The 19,006-nt window shown below is 34.8% G+C and overlaps 1 protein-coding gene across 1 annotated transcript; it reads right to left on the bottom strand.

The window, feature by feature from the left end:
- Positions 1-13: 13 nt before the first annotated feature.
- On the bottom strand, positions 14-7,930 carry LOC114874360 (probable aconitate hydratase, mitochondrial). The gene is made up of 9 exons (XM_029183558.2): positions 7,700-7,930; positions 6,268-6,422; positions 5,688-5,854; positions 4,640-5,395; positions 3,980-4,182; positions 2,944-3,232; positions 1,662-1,935; positions 1,240-1,588; positions 14-863 (listed from the first exon to the last, which is right to left on the bottom strand). The coding sequence occupies exons 1-9, from the start codon at positions 7,730-7,732 to the stop codon at positions 723-725; spliced, it is 2,367 nt and encodes a 788-aa protein (XP_029039391.1). The 5' UTR covers positions 7,733-7,930; the 3' UTR covers positions 14-722.
- Positions 7,931-19,006: the final 11,076 nt, after the last annotated feature.

The raw sequence follows: 19,006 nt of genomic DNA on the forward strand, positions 1-19,006 counted from the left end.
AAAACAATAACAATCAATTTTTTATTCGCTGTGCGCCCTTTTATTTGATCTTAGCAAAACAGCGATGATTTACATTTCAGTCGTATCTAGAAAACTGTATAACCATGATGTAGTCTACAGCGTGAACAATTATATATACAGAAGATTCCTTTGAATCGTAACATCAGAATGGAGCAATCTCGACGCGACATCGGCGGGCTGTACACGATTTTAAAATGAACACATTTGCCATGTCCAGATTGCTTCATTCATACCCCTGTTCATACATGACAGTTTCACTTTTTCTTTCATATTTTTCCAAACGAGTTGGAATATTCTCTAAACGATACGATTTGATCGTTTCATCTAATATTATACGTGTACTATGAACTTCTTTCACTAGATAATGAAATGTTACCCGACTTGATCATCGTCCGTTCATCACAATTTCATGGTAGACGTGTGTTGAGATATTATCACGAAAAAAACTGTACACACACACGCGTCAGTGTCGTACATATCGATGGACGTGTTCTCTTTTTAATTAAATTCTCTCCTTTTTTCTGAAACGTTGTCCTGTGAGCGATTACATCCTCACGACGTTCTGGAATATGAATCATACCGATCGTTCTTCGTTTGCATTCTTGCAAATCGGTATGCATGCGACTAGCTACGAGATATTCTGCACGTCTCCCTCGAACGACGACGGTATTTCAAAGTTTTTTCTGAATGTTTGAGCGAGTTTACTTTCCGCTGGCGATCTCCTTCATACGGTTCAGAGCTGATCCTGCTTTAAACCAGGATATCTGTTGTTCGTTCATGGTGTGGTTCAAGGTAATGCTGTCCACTTTGCCGTCCTTGTGCTTGATCTCTGCTTTGACAGGCTGATAAAAAAGAAGGAAGTTAGATTATTATTATAGTTATAGGTTAAGATATTTTTTTAAAATTAGGTTTATGAAATTTTCAAATATTAATAAGAATAATATTATTTTGCAGCTTTCATAAACAGAAAAATATCAATTAGTTGATTTCTCAAATTGGGAAAGATTAATTAATAGCTTTCACAATCTGAAAAATATTAATTAATAGCTCTCACTAATTAAAAAATTTTTTCTTGGCAAGCTATAGATTCCCTAAGTTATTAATTTCTTATCTTGTTTTAATTTTGACGTAATGAAATTTTGAAAATTAGTAATTTTTAAATATACAGTATCCAACTTTCTTTCTCAATGAATAGTTGATTCACAGATTGGGACATACTTTGCCAGGCGCTAGATCCTTTAATCCCAGAAGGCTGATCTTATCCGTGGGCTGAATCTTGTCGTAATCACTTGGGTTAGCAAAGGTCAGAGGTAATAATCCCTGCTTCTTCAGGTTAGTCTCGTGGATACGCGCGAAGCTCTTGACAATGATAGCTCTTCCACCAAGGTGTCGTGGTTCGAGGGCGGCGTGCTCCCGAGAGGAACCCTCTCCGTAGTTGTCGTCACCAACGGCTACCCATCTCACACCGTTCTTCTTGTAATGACGTGCAACATCGGGTACCTTGCCCCAATCGTTCGTTAATTGATTCTTTACCTTGTTCATCTCACCATTCTCAGAATTCACAGCGCTATAAAAAATCAATATGAACATTGTACCTTTATTTAATGATTGTCAGATAATTACAAGATCATCAAACTTACCCAATGAACATGTTGTTGGAGATATTGTCCAAATGGCCACGGTATTTTAGCCATGGACCAGCGGCTGAGATGTGATCGGTGGTACACTTGCCCTTCACTTTGATCAAAATGGTCATGTCGGTGAGGTCTTTACCGTCCCATTTGTCAAACGGTTCCAAAAGTTGCAATCTTTCGCTTGATGGGCTAACGTCAACCTTGACTTTGCTACCATCAGATGGAGGGGCATCGTAGGTTTCCATTCCAGGGTCGAATCCACGGCTTGGCAGTTCATCACCTGGAATAATATAATTTTAAAAATATTGGGTAGTTTAGAAATAGGAAGAGTAAATTTTAAAGCAACAGTGTAAAATTGAATTAAAATTGGGTCTCTTTCATTTAAATTGAAAAATTAAATTGTAATTGTTATTATAACGTGCCTTATCACGCCTGTCCATTTTCACAATAGCAAATTGAGAATACTTCCTCAAGTATGTTTGCAATGGACGTGACATAGTTTGATATAATGTTACCAGATGTAGCCTTGACGTCTTGTGAAACAGATCTCTTCACGAGGGAGACGTACTCGGATCATTCCGACAAATAGCAATTATCACGCGAAATTAACACTCCAGACGTAGATACTAAAGAACTTTGTTCCTTCCTTGTTGTAACCACAACAGAGAATATTGTATCAATTTCGTGTTATCAGTACGTTCGTACGGATTAATCATACGATTAAGCAACTACTGTCAAGGTTGATTTGAGATTCATAACAAAAAAAAGAGAAAATCATTTGGAAGATGAATGTCTGTTCGAGAAAAGTGTTTCGCAATATTTAACGTCAAATTTGGCAACCACCTACTTTATTTTTAACGATCAGCACGCGAGATTTATTAATCGTACTCAGACATCTCTGACACGTTATGAAACGAATATCATAACATGTGTGACTCATGTGTAATTGCATGTAAATTGTCGCTATCACATTTATCATTTCAATCGTTTCACAGATAATTATTATGTCTATGCGTTAATTCTACATGATCTGAATTCTCTGATTGCGAAAGTAATCGATAAAGCAATTTAGACGTACTAATTAACGTAGTGAAAATGAAGATATGCGAGGTGTCACTCAAAATATAATGATTTCACTTTCTATCTTAAGCAATTATAATATATTAAATTTTTCATTTTTCAATTTTAACGCATTAAATTTCAATGGCACGCTATAATTGTATTTGGCACCTTAAATGGCACACCCATAAATTTTCCTCTACACTAATATTAATACTGCTCAGCTTACCAAAGGGATCTTTCAGAAGGAATTCCTTTCCATCTTTTCCTTTGAGCTTATCGGACACCGGATTGAAATCTAATCTACCAGCGATCGAAAGGGCAGTGACGAGTTCAGGGCTCGTAACGAAAGCATGTGTAGCCGGATTCGCGTCGTTACGACCCGTGAAATTACGATTGTACGATGTGACGATGGTGTTTTTGTCTCCCTTCTTGACATCTTTACGATCCCATTGGCCGATGCAAGGTCCGCAAGCATTAGCGAGAACGGTACCTCCAAACTCCCTAAGAGTTTTTGCCTGAAAAATGAATATTAATAATTAATATTAAAATGGATATTGGCTCGCACAAGTTGCTCTCGAGAAGCAGATGATACGAAATCATTTTAGATAATGCTTGCTTATTGGAATTGGGTAAACGATATTACTGTCACGTTCATTTGCGCAACACGTGTGGTAGAATTTCGAGGCTTTTTGTCGAGTAAAGTTATCGATAAAGTAGCAGGAAAGATACGGACCACGAGCAACCAACGTGCAACATTCTACATCTGTTTTTGCATTGTTTTTTATAACGATAGAAAGAAATATTCTGAGAATGTTGCACAGTTTCACGATAAAACAGTATAGTGACATTCATCGAGCTTCCAAGTCTTGTAATTTCTCCAAAAATTACAGTGGACTCTCGTTGTATCGCCACATGAACGATTTGATCTTCGTACAAATTTTCAAGTGCCATTTTTCTACCATCTGATCCTATAAAAATGATACAATTTTACCTTCCTTTTCCTCTCTGACTGAAAGTTGAGAAGCTTGAAAAATTGTCCACCCCTATAGCGGCAATATAACGAGAGTCGACTGTATATCATAGAAAGGAATGAATTTCTATTTTTTTACATTGTTAAAATATATTGATCCAAATTAAGAATTGGCGTGGGTTTGGCTGTTTGCTGTTTAGCTGACATGTACCAATATTTGGCAGAGTGTCAAAGAAATCAAAGTACAATGTATAGTACAATCTTTCTAATGAAATTTAAAAAAGAAACTTACAATTCCGTCACGTTCAATGGTGGCACGGATTTGCTCGGATCCTGGCGTAACATCGAATATAGATTTCGCTTTCAATCCATGATCAAGAGCCTGTTTCGCGATATTCGCGCAACGACCCATGTCCTCGTACGAGCTGTTTGTGCAGGAACCAATGAGACCGACCTTGATCTCGTTTGGCCAGCCATTCTTCTTGGCAGTATCACCTGGTCACGATTAATTATAAATCATGTAGTTATTTTATACTTTTTCCTTTAGTGATTCTAACACCTTTGAAGGGTAATACGTAACCATGGTACTGAATTTATTATTGGATTATAATTTTTAATCGGATTAGATTCACACTTTGATAAATTAATTTCAGTCGTAAAATCTAGAACTTTAGTTTATAAATATTTTGAGAATGATTCATAGGTCACGAATTATTGATAACAATCTTGGTTATTGAAAGGAAAGTAAATATCCAGAGATAGAGTGCCTATGAAAAGAATTCCACGATCAGAAATTGAATTTTTAGCCCAGGTGTCCCAAAAACACTGGTCCATAACCCAGGACTACTGATAATTTAATTAACTTATTATCAACCTCATACATTTTTGAATATCAAGGATGAAAGTAACATGTTTAAATACTTAGACTAACGAGTACCATGGTAACACTTACCCAATTTTGAGATGGGATGAGCAAGATCAGGCGTGAAGGGTCCATTGACGTGTGGTTCCAAGGTACTAAGGTCCAGCTCGATGACTTGATCGTATTTCGCTCCAGAATCAGCAGTCAAAAGGCTCTCTTTATGCTGATCCGCGGCTCCGGCAACCTCCTTACGACCGGTGGCCTTCAGGTAATCCTGCATACGATAGTTGTATGGGAAGATGGAGGTGGTGGCACCGATCTCAGCACCCATGTTGCAAATGGTCCCCATACCAGTACAGCTGATGCTGTCGACACCGGGGCCAAAGTATTCAACGATGGCTCCGGTGCCACCTTTCACTGTCAGGATACCAGCAACCTTCAGGATTACGTCCTTAGGGCTGGTCCAACCCTTCAGTTTTCCAGTCAATTTGACTCCGATTACTTTAGGGCATTTCAATTCCCACGGGATGTTTGCCATTACGTCAACAGCGTCAGCACCACCCACACCGATACAAAGACCTCCCAAACCACCACCATTGGGAGTGTGAGAGTCGGTACCGATCATCAGCAAACCAGGGAAGGCATAGTTTTCAAGGATGATCTGATGGATGATACCAGAGCCGGGGTTCCAGAAACCGACGCCATATTTAGCACCAGCGGTCTTCAGAAAGTTGTATACTTCTTTGTTGATGTCTTTGGCGCGCTTCAGATCCTGTTCGCCACCGGTTTGTGCCTCTATCAAGTGGTCACAGTGGATCGTGGAGGGTACTGCTACTTTGGGCAATCCTATCGGAGAAATTGAACAAACGATGAATCATGAAATTGTTATAGGGAAGAGTTGTCTTAATTGATTTGCTGGACTGCTATTATAATTTCATGGACATAGGCAATTTGGAATAGGCTTCTTGGATTTACAGTTTGTTAATCTGGGAAATATAGGTGTAGTAATTCTTGAAAAGCAGGGATGCCATCACAAATCACTGATATCTCTGGGGATATCAGTAAACTGATAGCGACCCAAAGAATTAGGTAGCTTCCAAATCTGATAACAGTGTAGGTATTTCCAAAAGATAAATACCTGAACTGATAAATTGCAACATGGCCATTTGAGCAGTTGCATCCTGCATAGCCACACGGTCAGGTCTCAGTCGAAGGTAGCTCGTACCACGGACAATTTCTTGCTTGTTGGGTTCGTCGAGATGAGAATATAAAACTTTTTCGGAGAGAGTTAGTGGCCGGCTCAATCTGAAACGATTTCGTATTTTTCATTTAATGAAATTTTGATTACTTAGTTCTAACGTCAATTGCAAAAAAATTTATTACCTAAAATAGAAATACAGAAATATAGAAATACGAAAATGAAGGAATAGATAAATGGATAATTAGGTAGCCAATTAATCACATAGTAATTAAATACAGAGGTGTTAATTATCATTAACCGGGGCAATTAACCATTGAACTACGGTAAAACTTAGCAAACGTATACAAAAATAATGTTTAAGGAAACGGTATAAAATTCAAAAAATGAAAATAATATAAAACACAGAATTAAATTAAAATTGAGGCTCTCTCCGTGGTCTGTTGTCCGAGGATTAACAACCTTGATAAGTCGAACTAATATCTAAAATCATTTGAAATCAAATCATCAGTTTAATCACCTTTTCTTCACAATTTTAAGGTTCTCTTCCAATTTATCATAAGGAAGGTAGCTGGTCGAGTCGAATTTGGACATCGCCACTTTTTGAGCGGCGAAGCTCAGCGGGCTCACGCTGAAGCATCTTTGTTGAATATCCGCCGCGAAGACGGCGAGCCTCTGCAACAAAAATCAATCATTAATATCATTTCAATCAAGCAGAAAATAAATCAAATCTCGACAGCAGATAATAGTAAATATCCGATGAATTTCTTTCAAGAGTGTTGAAATACCTAATTTCTTGATTTGATCGTTTAATGAGACTGTATATCTGACTTCATTTCATGCAAGATTACAGGATTTTATTGACATTGCAAACGTCAGCACTACTGATAACAAACATATATTCGCAAACATCATTTGTTTCCGATCCGATAACGTTACGCGAACAATGGGACGTACGCTGCATCGTGACGTAATGGAAAAATTCAACAAATTGTTACGATAATAGATTTGGGTACCTATTTCTATACTTTTTACTCAACTTGTTGCATATAAGCACGTATGACGAAACAGAAGATTCATCTGTATACATCGACAGTTACATAATACATATTCAATTATTTGCATACGTAATAAATTCAAAGGAGCACGATTTACTTTGCGCTCTTATTCAAATGAAACGATGTCTATTTAAGAAACACACATAATTATACCGTACACGATTATCATTAGCAATAGGAATACAAAACAAGCTCTTATTATCAATGTACATTAATTTTACTATGATTTATTAATTTGTTTTTTTTATTTTCAATAAGAAAGTGAAGGGAACTTATTTTCCATTCAATTTTACGCGCCATAAAATGTGCGATGGTGGCTGCGCAATGGCCGAAAGTATAACCTATAAATTTCCCAAAGATGTATATAATTGATACGTTTGTATATAGGTTTCAGAGATTATGTAACGTGGGAATATCATTTTGCACCGTTAACTTTGGAACGAACTCGTCTTATCGTTATCATCCACCAATTTCCTTGTTACTATCACGCTTTCGAAATATTTCGAGTACTGACATGCTTTTAACATTCCATTCGACCAATCCTAATAATAAAAATCATATTAAAATATTAAATTCATGAAATAATTTTTGGAATGTCACAAAAGTGACATAACAGGTTTATTTTCGAAATGCTCGAAATAATTTAAAATAAAATAAAGTGTATTTAAAGTTCATCGAATTAATCAAGAATCTTCGTAAAATTTTAAAGAAAAAGCAGATCGTTTAAATAAAATAATAGTGTTAAAAATGTTCAGATAAACCGTCAATGGTACCCTTCGAAATGACACGATCGACCTTGACAAACGGGGTCGTCAAACGAAGATCAATATTATTTGCAGTTAATTTAAAAAATTAAATATCTGTGTCGTGTGTAATTGAGGATGTGGTTCATACCTGGCCCTTAATAATTCGGGTACAATAATACATCTCGTCGACGAACGATGCCTGCCGTCACGTCGAAAATGATTTTGTAGCAGGTTGCGGGAAGCGCAGGCGCGAGGTAAAGTAACGAAAATTAGAAAAACAAACTTCTCCTGTGGCAGCCCTTCTCAAACCGGCCACTAGAAGAACTGAGAGAAATTTAGCTTGGCTTCCTCGTGTCGATCCGGTCCAGCCACGCATGCGCCCATTTTTCAATATATACAGGCGATTTGAATACGAATTTTCCGGGAACGATATACTGGCGCCCTCGTGATCGACTTATTTTTAAACTAAGCGTCACTTTGGGAGTGAAAAGATGGGTAGTCATTGAGAAAATACACCACGAGGCGCGAGGATCGCTTTTGGAGCAGTTTCTCTGGCATTCGTAGCGCCACCGTCATCGAGGAATGTACATGGTTATTAGTTGAGGAATGATTCTGAAGGGGGCATCACTGATCAGGTATTGATCGCTGTTGAACGAATGTGTACACTTTCAGGCAACGGAGATCGCTCTTGGTTAAGAGTACAGAGGAGCTGTACACAAAGAAATGTTTCATTACTTTCTTCATTTTTATATATTTTTTATTTGGGAACATAGAAGGTGTTATTTAGACTCATTCTATCTTCTCTTTAAGCTCTTTTTGGGTTTTTTATAGGTTCTTCCTAAACTCTTCCTAGGGTCTCCCTATATTAAAAGCAAATTGAGAAGGCTAAGTTGCACCAAAATGTACATACAATACATTAATAATAATATATTAATACTCACAATTTCTATTTAGAAATAGAAATTTCAAATGAACGACGATCCCTAGAATCAATCTATTGAATCCAATGACTTAGAAAATGAAAAAATTATAATTTTAAATACCTGAATATTGCTCCTTATAATTTCTAATATTAAATGAAGAAATTTTCTATTATTTCAACGTAGTACTCAAAGTATTAAGGAACTGGAAAATCCACCGGATATCCTTTATTACTAACCTACTAAGGTTGAAAGATAATATATGAGGACAGGTACTACGAAACAAGAAATAAATTTGCAAACTTTCAATGTCTAAACTGCTCGAATTTCATCATACGAGAGTCTTGCACGCAATTGGGAAATATGTAGATATAGTGGTTGATACCCTAGATTAGTTTTTATCTAACGATTCAATTACAATGATTTACTATCATGTTATATCGAGAAACTTCTAAAAGAGGAAAACTTTTCATCATTATTTACAAAGCTTACGCGTAAGAGTTATCTTGTTTTAGATTATCTTATGATGCAATTATCATACCTCAAGATTAAGACAGACAGTTATTATCGTACAAGAATCTTGTACGTAATTGTTGTTTTATTATAGTGTGTACTTTAAATTCATTTTTATGACGTAATTTGACTACTCTTGGATAGAGGTATACATATATCAGAATTTTATATTGTCACGACTTAATCAGATTGATCATACTATGAAAATTACGTGTTGTACTCTACGTGATACTACTTTAGCTTATTAACAAACGTGGTATCAAAGGTTTTTCATCTAATCTGATCCATCTTGATGACAACTGGTTCGAAAATTGACATAAATTCTGTAGATATTCTATTCAAGTCACGAAATGCATAACGTTCCCTAGAAATTACAGAAAAAAATGACAATGTGTTAAAAATCGTGAAGGCAATTTCAATGTTATGAAAACATTTATTATTTTCCATAATTGTTTCTCCGAAGTTCCTCACTAAATTTTGAAAAGAAAACATTAAAAAACAAAGAATGTCCATTTTTTAAAGTCTCTTCATGACTTTTGGACCTCTATAGTTTAATCTCTATAGTTTAAAATAATGACAATGCGAAATAAAATTTTGCAATTCATCACCATCGACTTTACAAATGTCGATCGATCTAATACGACACTTTAAGCGCTTCAATTTATATTTATTCGATGATAACACGATAACGAGGATTCCTTTCGTGACCAGATATAACTCGGAACACTTCAAATGCGTCGCTGTGGAATGATGATTTTGAAAGTGCGAGTAAAAAACTTTCGATCTTGAGTCGGTTGAAAGTATAAATACATTCTATATCTCGAAAGGAAAATGATGATTGGTCAGACAACATAGAACAAACGCGTCGATCGTGTGTTTTTTTGTTCGAAACAAACGATCAAATCGCCTTGGAGGCGAGCGAGTTAATTACTCTAATGAAACGGGATTGATCATTTCTCTTCCGAGATGTTAGATATGATTCATGAAAAGTATCCTGAGAACGGACGTTACTTGGGTAGCGAAGAGCTGGGAAATTGCCAACAGGTGTATTAATCCATTAATGGTCAGTTGGAAATTTGATTAATTAAACTAAAATTGAAATTTGTATAAAAAATTCACTATTTGAAAATGATATAAGGTTGACCCACTTTTCAGTGGGCCTCCTTCTAAGTCTTCACAAGACTTAGAATTAATTTTTTTCCCCAACTTTTGTATTAAACTCTTATTATAAGTATTTAAGTATTCAAATAGGACTTGTTAAGAAATGATTTAATCGAATTTCCTGAAGAAGGAGTGACAATTACAGAAATACAAAGTTTAATCATCGATTATTTCTACCCCATTACGACGCTCATAAATCAACTGACATCCGATTGTTACAATATTTCCTTTGTTAAGCTTCGATTATAGAGGGTGATCTAAATATCAGTCCTCTGAATAGTCCAAGTGATCTTGCATTAGACAAAAGACGTGTAATCATTTTCTGGGAATGCGTAGGAACAATAACATATACTTTCCTAGTAGTATGAGGTCAATAATGGAATCAATATGGATTCTTTTGGAGAAAGAATGCAGCTGCATTCTACTCTGCTGTCATTCCTTAATTTTTATTTCTTTTTTAATATTCACCCATGAATCAACTACTCTGAACCAATAGCTACTACGTGTAACTTTTAATAGACCAAACAGTAAAAATATTTTTTGCATTTCCAAATAAAATAAAATGTAATTTTCTTACCAATTGTCATAGAAAAATGTTATGTTCATGTTATCATAAGTTTAAAGGTTAATGAATGTATCTAATTTCGATTCAAGATTGAAACGAAGTATAATTTTATCGAGTGTTTGTGGAACTCTAATTTATTCCAAGTACCATGACACATTCTCGAAGAGGTGTTACACAATCCTCTAAATCCTGTACGAAGGCAAAGTAAGATACTTACTCACCACCCAGGATCACCGTTGCATAAATATCTAAATATTTTTTTCTCACATCAATTGAATGGATTAGTCATCGCAATCGACCACTAAAGCAAATAGTATTCCTCCTTTCTCCAACGATTCCCAGGGAATCGTTCCGGTTCAGGAAGTGGAAAATCTTCACATTTCCACGGTTTCATCAGAGTCGTGTATTATAAAAGCATCGTTTTATTGAGATAAGGAATTCTTCGTGTGTTGGAATGGCTTGTAATCAACATATTTGCAATGCGCGAAGCCGGAACGACTACCAAGGTGGTGATGCAAGGCACCCTGGCGCCAGCTTTTTAATGTGCCCCCGTTTCGTTAACCCAACCGATCGTATAGTATCGACATTGTCAAATCGACAAGGCCGGTCTCCTGGCGAAAACCTAACCCAGACCTTCGAGAGATAACGTCGAAACTCGTTTACTTTCAGCGTTATTCGATTCGTTTTCTTTGGGACACGAAGGACGTGCATTTTTCTGTATACTGGGTGGACTTGTCTTAAAAACAATTGTAGGGATTCCCAAAACTCCTCCTTAGCAATTCTTTTCTTTAATTTTGAGAGTTTGTTAATTTGAAAAAGTTGAGTAAAAATTATTAGAATAATTTACAGTGTAAGCAAATTATATTAGAAAGGGTAAATTTTAATTTGTAATTTATAATATAAATTGCAAAAATCCATAATTTAATATTGCCAATTTTTGCAAATATATTATTCCATGAAACTTCATTCATTTCCGGTATTATAGATGGTAGTTTCCAGGATCACGGACATTTAACGCTAAGTGAGTCGTTCCCTTATCTATTAGTAGCTTAGCTACTAATTACGGTTTCCAATTAGCACAGCTGTCTCGTTGAAAGAGAAGATCACGGAAGCAATTAGAAGCTAGTTAATTGCTTAGAAAATTGAAGCTTGTTAATTAGTTAGAGAATCATTGTAGCTTTTTAATTTTCTATAATCTCTATATAGATATTGTTCCAAGGTGATACATATTGTTTTCATTATAAAAGGTTGTTTTGTGAAAATAAACGTGTGTGTCGTTATTATTTCATTGTTAGACACATGTTACCTTGTTTGGTACGAATGAAGCTTATTCTCACCCTTGAAACGGAAAGTTTCGTAATTTTCTATTGCAAGTAACTGGCTAGTTCGTGAAAGTCCTTCGCTTAGAATTCTTCCTATCTATCACGTATCAAATTCAAAAGGTTTTTAGTAATAATTTGTGACCATCCTTACAAGGTTACAATAAATAATAATTTATAGAAAGAAAAAAATTAATTTAGCCTTGGAAAAGTATTAATTTTAAATTATTTTCCTGGAATTAAAAATTTTCAATTACTTTTATTTTTTAATATATTCAAAATTCAAAATAAATACGACGTTGACTTTGAAATTATATTATATTAAAAATTGGACAAGATCGTTAACAAAGGAATTTGTTTACCATAATAAACTTGACAACGAAAGGACACATCGGTGGAGCAAACAAGCAGGATCAACGCGTGCGGTGTCGAAACATGGTCCACCTACAACAAGAGTTAATCATGTCAAGGACCCACGGAGCCTTCTCTCGGCTTCGTGTAATCTCGTTATAATACCCTCTTAACCCTACGTGCAGAACGGTGAATCGATTTTATTCAACTCTCGATTGTCCGTTTGATGACAAAGAGCCTGATGGAATTCGGACGCGTGCCAGTGCTAGTTGTCTCGTTACGAAATCTCAAGGTTTAGACAGTAGATCTTAAATCTTATACATCTTTACGTTCCAGTTATTCATTTTATTGACTCGATCGCTTTATAGTAAACACAGGTCAATAGTAAAAATTTCATTAAAAAATGCAATATCAGATATTTTTGTGTTTTAGGAATATATTTTGTTCTTCGTAGGATTTATATATTTATCATATAGATAATATACATAATACAGCAGAAATAATAAATTACTATTAATATTACTGTTTACTATATTATTTATTGTTTCTATATTGGAAAGGGTTAAATCTTTAGGCCTTCTGCAAATTACACATTTATTAACTCTCAAACAGCGGACCATGGAGAGAGCCCTAATTTTAATTTAATTACGTATTCTTCAAATATTTGAAACTCTTTCGTTTCAAAATTATACATTTCACTTTAAATTAATGGTTAATCCTGTTCAAGGGTTAAAAAATGAATAATTCATTCATCGACTGACATGTCGTTGACCAGAATCGCTTGATAAAAATATAAAGAACTGATTATGTGAACCGTCAACGTGTTCCAGGATAGATCGTTCTCCTGGCGGGGGTGTAATTCCGTAAATCAGCCCCAGGCAAACTATTGCTTTCGCCAGAATGACCCGAGGCGTTGTTCGACTAACAGGGCAAAAGGAATCAACGGGAACACGCGTCTAACGCAGACGAAACGTAATTCGCCTGACAGAGTAATGATCGTTTTGTAAAATTAATTCATGTCCTCGGATCGAGAAGCGATTTTCCACCCGTGCACTTTGCTGAATTATTTTTATGTAACCAGGGAAAGGTAGTGTCGGGTGGTTTCGTTTGAAAGAAGCGTGGCTTTAGATCAAGGCGAGCTACGTTGACAGTGGTGCTTTGCCGAGCATGTCGATTGACCGTGGCGATAATTCGACCGTGAAGATCGAAAGTTTCGCGTTATTCTGGAAAATGAGGGGTTAAATTATATTTTTAATTTATTTCTTTTCGTAAATGGCACAGAGGAATAGATTATCATTTATTATTGAAAATTTTGGGAATAATTGATATTAATAATTCAGGAATTATTAGAACAAGAATTTTGAGAACAATCAATGTTCTAATCTTTGCAATTTTTTGTTATCAAATTATTTAAAAATTTGCAGTCCCACTCAGCTCTATTCGAATGAATAATCTTTACTATATTCGAGTCTGTATGCTCCAAAAAGTTAAAAATTTAATTGACGAAATGTCCATTGCTACTTTCACTATTCTTCAACCGATCTCATTTCCTTTATCAAAGCGTCAATCAACGCTTCACGGTGTCACAATCTCATGAATTATGGAAATGAGCTCATCTCACGGAGGATCGTTTCGACCAAACTGTTTGATTAACGAGAGCCGTGCTTCTCGTAACATATTCGATCGAATCAATTTCGAACGGTTAATCAATCTCCATTTTCGGATAGATTCCATGACTATTGAAAAACGATGAGAATCCTAGAAGATCGATCGTGACGACACGTTAGGCGATGATTCACCGCAGTGATTGCACTAGACTTTGGACAAGTTTACGGATAAGGCCAGCGAACTTGTACCTACAACTGATTTCTATGGAGCACACGTAGCAAGAACTACTTGCCTGTTGCATTTCAACTTGCTATACCGTTTCAGATACGAGGAAAAAATTTTTACGTTTTATTATTGTTAGCGTTAGAAAGACATCGACAATTGGCAAATTTTCAAAAATATAGTTTCAATACATTGATAAGTAGACTGTGGATATTTTTTTAAAGCTAATCAAACGTATTATTTTATAGATTTCAATTTTATTTTATTAATTTTTTAAGTCGCATTAAAAATATTGTCTCAATCTAATTACATAATTAATCAACGTCAGGTGCCACATCCTGATACTATTTAAATAGACGAAAGTTGTGTCACTGTTTTAAAGTTAAATTCCTGCAAAATTTACCTGTAAAATTGTAACACTTTTGAATTGTTAGTTCTAGAAAGTTATAGAAAGATTCGTGAGTGGTCAGCACAAGATCACTCTTGTTCTAGATCGTTCATTCTTTCTAATCTTACCAAATACGATGACTGCGACAAGAATCAACTTTCTTTCCTGCGGACAACACTCATTGAAAGCTACATTCTTTCACTTATCGTTAGTTATATATTACCATTGCATAAATATCTACAGTCTATTTATTATAAACGTATATGAATTTTAGAAAAAAATATTAATATTATAATATGAAATATTTTCAGAATTAATGGATCTATTAGTGTAGCGTTGATTGGTGAATTTTTTTTCACCAAGATTTATTACGATCATACTTTCACCGGTACATTATAGAGTCACATTCGATATACATCAAGATTTAAGAGATCACGTAACCGAAACTATTCGTTGACAGTGAAATGATTCTTTCTCCCATTCTTTAATCTACCACTCGAAATCATCTCCAGATCTTAAGTGCGAATTTATCTTCAAGGTCTGATGGCAACCTTTTCGATTAGAGTTTCCGGTTAATAAAATCCATAATAGTTCAAATTATGCATGACGTAAGAGGAACACAGACCAAAAAATGAAATTACTTTCAAATGACTGTGCAAAAACGAGTCCTTTGTACTATTAGCGTAGGTTGTAGGTTAAAATAACACTATTCAACAACATAGAATGAATAGAGTACCTTGATCATGGCTTAAGAACCATGAGAGACGAAACCATTTGATGGTTTGAAAAACAAAAAATTCGTGTGAAAGAAGTCTGTGAAGCAACGAAGGTAAAGCAATAAAAAAAATTGGATACTCTTTATATAATTCTAATATTTGTCAAAAGGATGAATAAACTAAAAGTGTCATTAATCTTAAAATTCAATTAAATGAAATGATATTTATTCCTTTCAAAGCATTCACTGTTAATTTATGATATCAGTAGTTGTAATTCTTTTTTATGTCATGATTATAAAAATCATTACCATAATGATTTTTCTTTGAATACATATGAATATATCATCTCCAAATGGTGAATAGTTGAAAAAAAAAGAATCTACCTTCAATCATGCATGCACAAAAATCAATGATATCATTTTCAAGATTAATTTTCCTTTTCGAAGAAATTGTGTAAATGCACATTTATAATTCATGTTGATTGGTTGATTTCTCATTAAAAATACACGTTTACGCCCATGGAAGGTGGCTGCGCCGAAAGCATATCCCATAGCTATAGAAATGGGGTGGCATGGCAAACGTGTGACGTAATTGCGGAGAAAGTAGAGGCAGAAACACGGGTCCTACGAGCGGACATCTCGGGTGCTACCAGCACCACCGGTACCGGAATGCGAAAAAGCGAAATGCGTTCGAAGGTGGATCACGAATCGATTACGTAAAAACGATTTCGAACGGTCGAGCGACGAATTCAATAAGGTGGAGTTACACCCGAATGAAAATGGATCTGTTAACGTGTAATTGAAGAATCGTGTAGAATCGTTGATGCGAAACACGCGAGATGATACGGTTTTCAGATACCTCGCATCGTGAACAAAGGGACACGTGTAATTAAAACATTTCATACCTCTGACAATACCGACATTTTTAGAAATAATTTAGATACATTACCTGAATTTTAATTTTGAAAAATAATATAATATTGAACAGTAAAAAATATTTTCTTATTATAGAAATTTGAAGAAAAATTGAGTAATACTGTAATTTTCTGCAAAGTGCAGTTGCATTTTTCAAGTGCACCGATGCACTTTCGTTGTTATTAAGAATTTTAATTATTCCAAGCTAATTTCAAGTACTATTATTACAAAATTTTGTAAATTCTTAAAATTTGAAGATATATTTTGAATTTAACATAGCAGTGACTACGGTAGATCGTAAATAATGTTGATATAAAAATTTTTATCTCCAATCATGTTAAAAGGTTTGAAATTTACGTGACAAATACGGTGTTTGCATTCTTACATTATTATGAAATCGTATGAAATAATCGAAGGCAATATTATTGGAAATATTTTTCTTATCGAAACCGTGGATATCACCGTCGTTCACACGGAAATGACAAAAGAAGAAATTCTCCTTTTAATGATTGGACATTCTACGATGATGAGGCTCAATAATTTCACAACTTCGTCCTTCGAGTGAGCAAGCACCGTTATGAAGAAAAAAAATGACATATTAAAATACCTTTTTGTCCTTCCTCTTCAAATCTAATTGCTTCCTTTTAACTGACGTCCTTGCACACGTGAAATTGCGAACTGTTCGAATTGCGAAACGCGAGGTTAACTTTAATAAATACCTGTCTGCTGAATTTGCAACGACTCGTTTCGATCACAATTTTTCAGGGATATTTGCACAATCTTTTTTTTAATTTCTTCTTTTTTTTGAGGGTGAATTTATCGACAGTGTTTGATAAATGATAAGTCACAGATGGTGCAAAGAATTCCTCTTCACCTTTAATGTGGTATGTAATGCGTGACATTTTAGAAATTTATTTAAAATTCTTCAGGATGCATCTATTCAATGTCCTTAGAGAAATGGTTAATTAATTTCACGCCTGATAATTAATCTTTGGAAGATGATTAAAATTCAATATTAGATTCTTCTCTTTACAGTTTCTTTTCTTTTTCTTATTATCTGTGAGATTTTTGAACTTATTTATTCAATAGTAGAGACTCGAAGGACCCTGCATTGTCAAGGTCCTGGCAGCTCCTTCGATGATGCAATCAGATAAGAATTTCACAGGATAATTTACGATGTATATACGCACTCGCCTCGTAATACACGCAACGATTATGCACACTCGATCCTATGCACGTGACCATAATGGGCAGAAGGTAAACTTCATTTTCTGGATTCTGGTTTTAAATGATTTTACAGATGGGTCATTCAAAAATGAACCGCATAAATCAACGAATTAATTCTGACGTTTAATTTAGATGTACCATTTCAGAGTGCATAAAACTTTCCTCCTTTTTTATCATTATCTGATACATTTCGATCAATTAATTAAATGATCTTGGTATGAGATAATTGAGTTGAGAGAGATATGAATGGCACGATTAAGTGGTGAAACATTAAGAGGAAAGTATGATTAATTTTAATCCTCAATGTTGTTGTTATAAAGGAATTGCAAATTTTTCTAAATTTAAAACATTTTACAAATTTTTTAACATTATACTGTAATAATTCTTTACTCAGAATGTTTCAAAGAACTGATTTATATAAAGGAAAATATGCAAATCAGTTAGAAACAAAAGTGCAGTTGCATTTTTCAAGTGCATCGATGCATTTCCGGCCACGTTGGATCTCATATGTAGCATGACACACTAAATTGCAATGTTAATTAACATTTTTTCTCTCGAAATTGACCTATATAAAATGAATGTACGAATCTAAAAGTGCAGTTGCATTTTTCAAGTGCATCGATGCAGTTATCATGTTGAATACCCTATATAGTACAATCCTCTAAATTGCAGTTATTCAGCATACGATTTAATTAAGCTTTCTACTTGATATTTTGCATTAATAATATAATAATACTATCATTTTTTCTAAATTTTATTTTCTTGATTCTTTGACTACATTGAATTCTCAGTATCGATCATTATTGGTACCTACAGCATTCAAAAAAGCAAATTCTTTTTCTTCTACCAACTAGGCCAGAATCACCCTGTGTATTTCGTGGAAGGTGCGATCCTGTTTCAACCGTTTGGTTCGGTTGTTATCGAATGCAAATAAGCTCTCTCTCGCCGAGAACTTTCATATCACAAAGGAATCGGCTCGTCAAGAGTCCACTCGGCTGAAACAAGTAGCTCGAAGCCCTGAAGGCTTATCTCTGACGTGCTTTTGTCGACATCTTAGGACATACTGCTTCTTCGTTTCCTACCTGCAGGGTGTATATACTGAATTTCTTTACAAATATATTTACCACGACATTTAAAATCACACGAATTTTTGAAAAACCATTAATGAACAGCCAGTGTGAGATCTTTTCTAAAAACCTCAATTCTATCTTATTTCAATCTTTCCTTCCAGGTAAAAAGTATAGTATCATAAAAATGAAATTTTGGAGATTCAAAGTCGATAACAATAAATTAAGATAGTAATTCTGTTAATTTCTTGAAGTGAAGTCTCGTTGCGGTTGTATTTAGAGATCTCAATCTCTATGAGTTGATTATTCTATAAAACGGTATTTAAGTGGATTTTTCCCATGTTACGGTCAATTATATTTGCATATCGTTCCTTTAACAATAATTCCCATGTAAGTCGGGTAAATTAATAGTTAATTCGTCACGGAGTAATTTATTAACGATCGTGAATTCCTTTCGCACAATACAATGTTACGTAACCCATTT

Source organism: Osmia bicornis, chromosome 10 (assembly GCF_907164935.1).
Source record: "Osmia bicornis bicornis chromosome 10, iOsmBic2.1, whole genome shotgun sequence".
Lineage (NCBI taxonomy): Eukaryota > Metazoa > Arthropoda > Insecta > Hymenoptera > Megachilidae > Osmia > Osmia bicornis.

Excerpts from the sequence above, each read along its gene's own strand:
- LOC114874360 (XM_029183558.2), bottom strand. The coding sequence starts at position 7,732 with ATGTATTATTGTACCCGAATTATTAAGGGCCAG. Across the intron at positions 5,396-5,687 it reads GTTGCAATTTATCAGTTCAG|GATTGCCCAAAGTAGCAGTA; the intron begins GTATTTATCTTT and ends TTTCTCCGATAG. Across the intron at positions 864-1,239 it reads AGGATCTAGCGCCTGGCAAA|CCTGTCAAAGCAGAGATCAA; the intron begins GTATGTCCCAAT and ends CTTTTTTATCAG.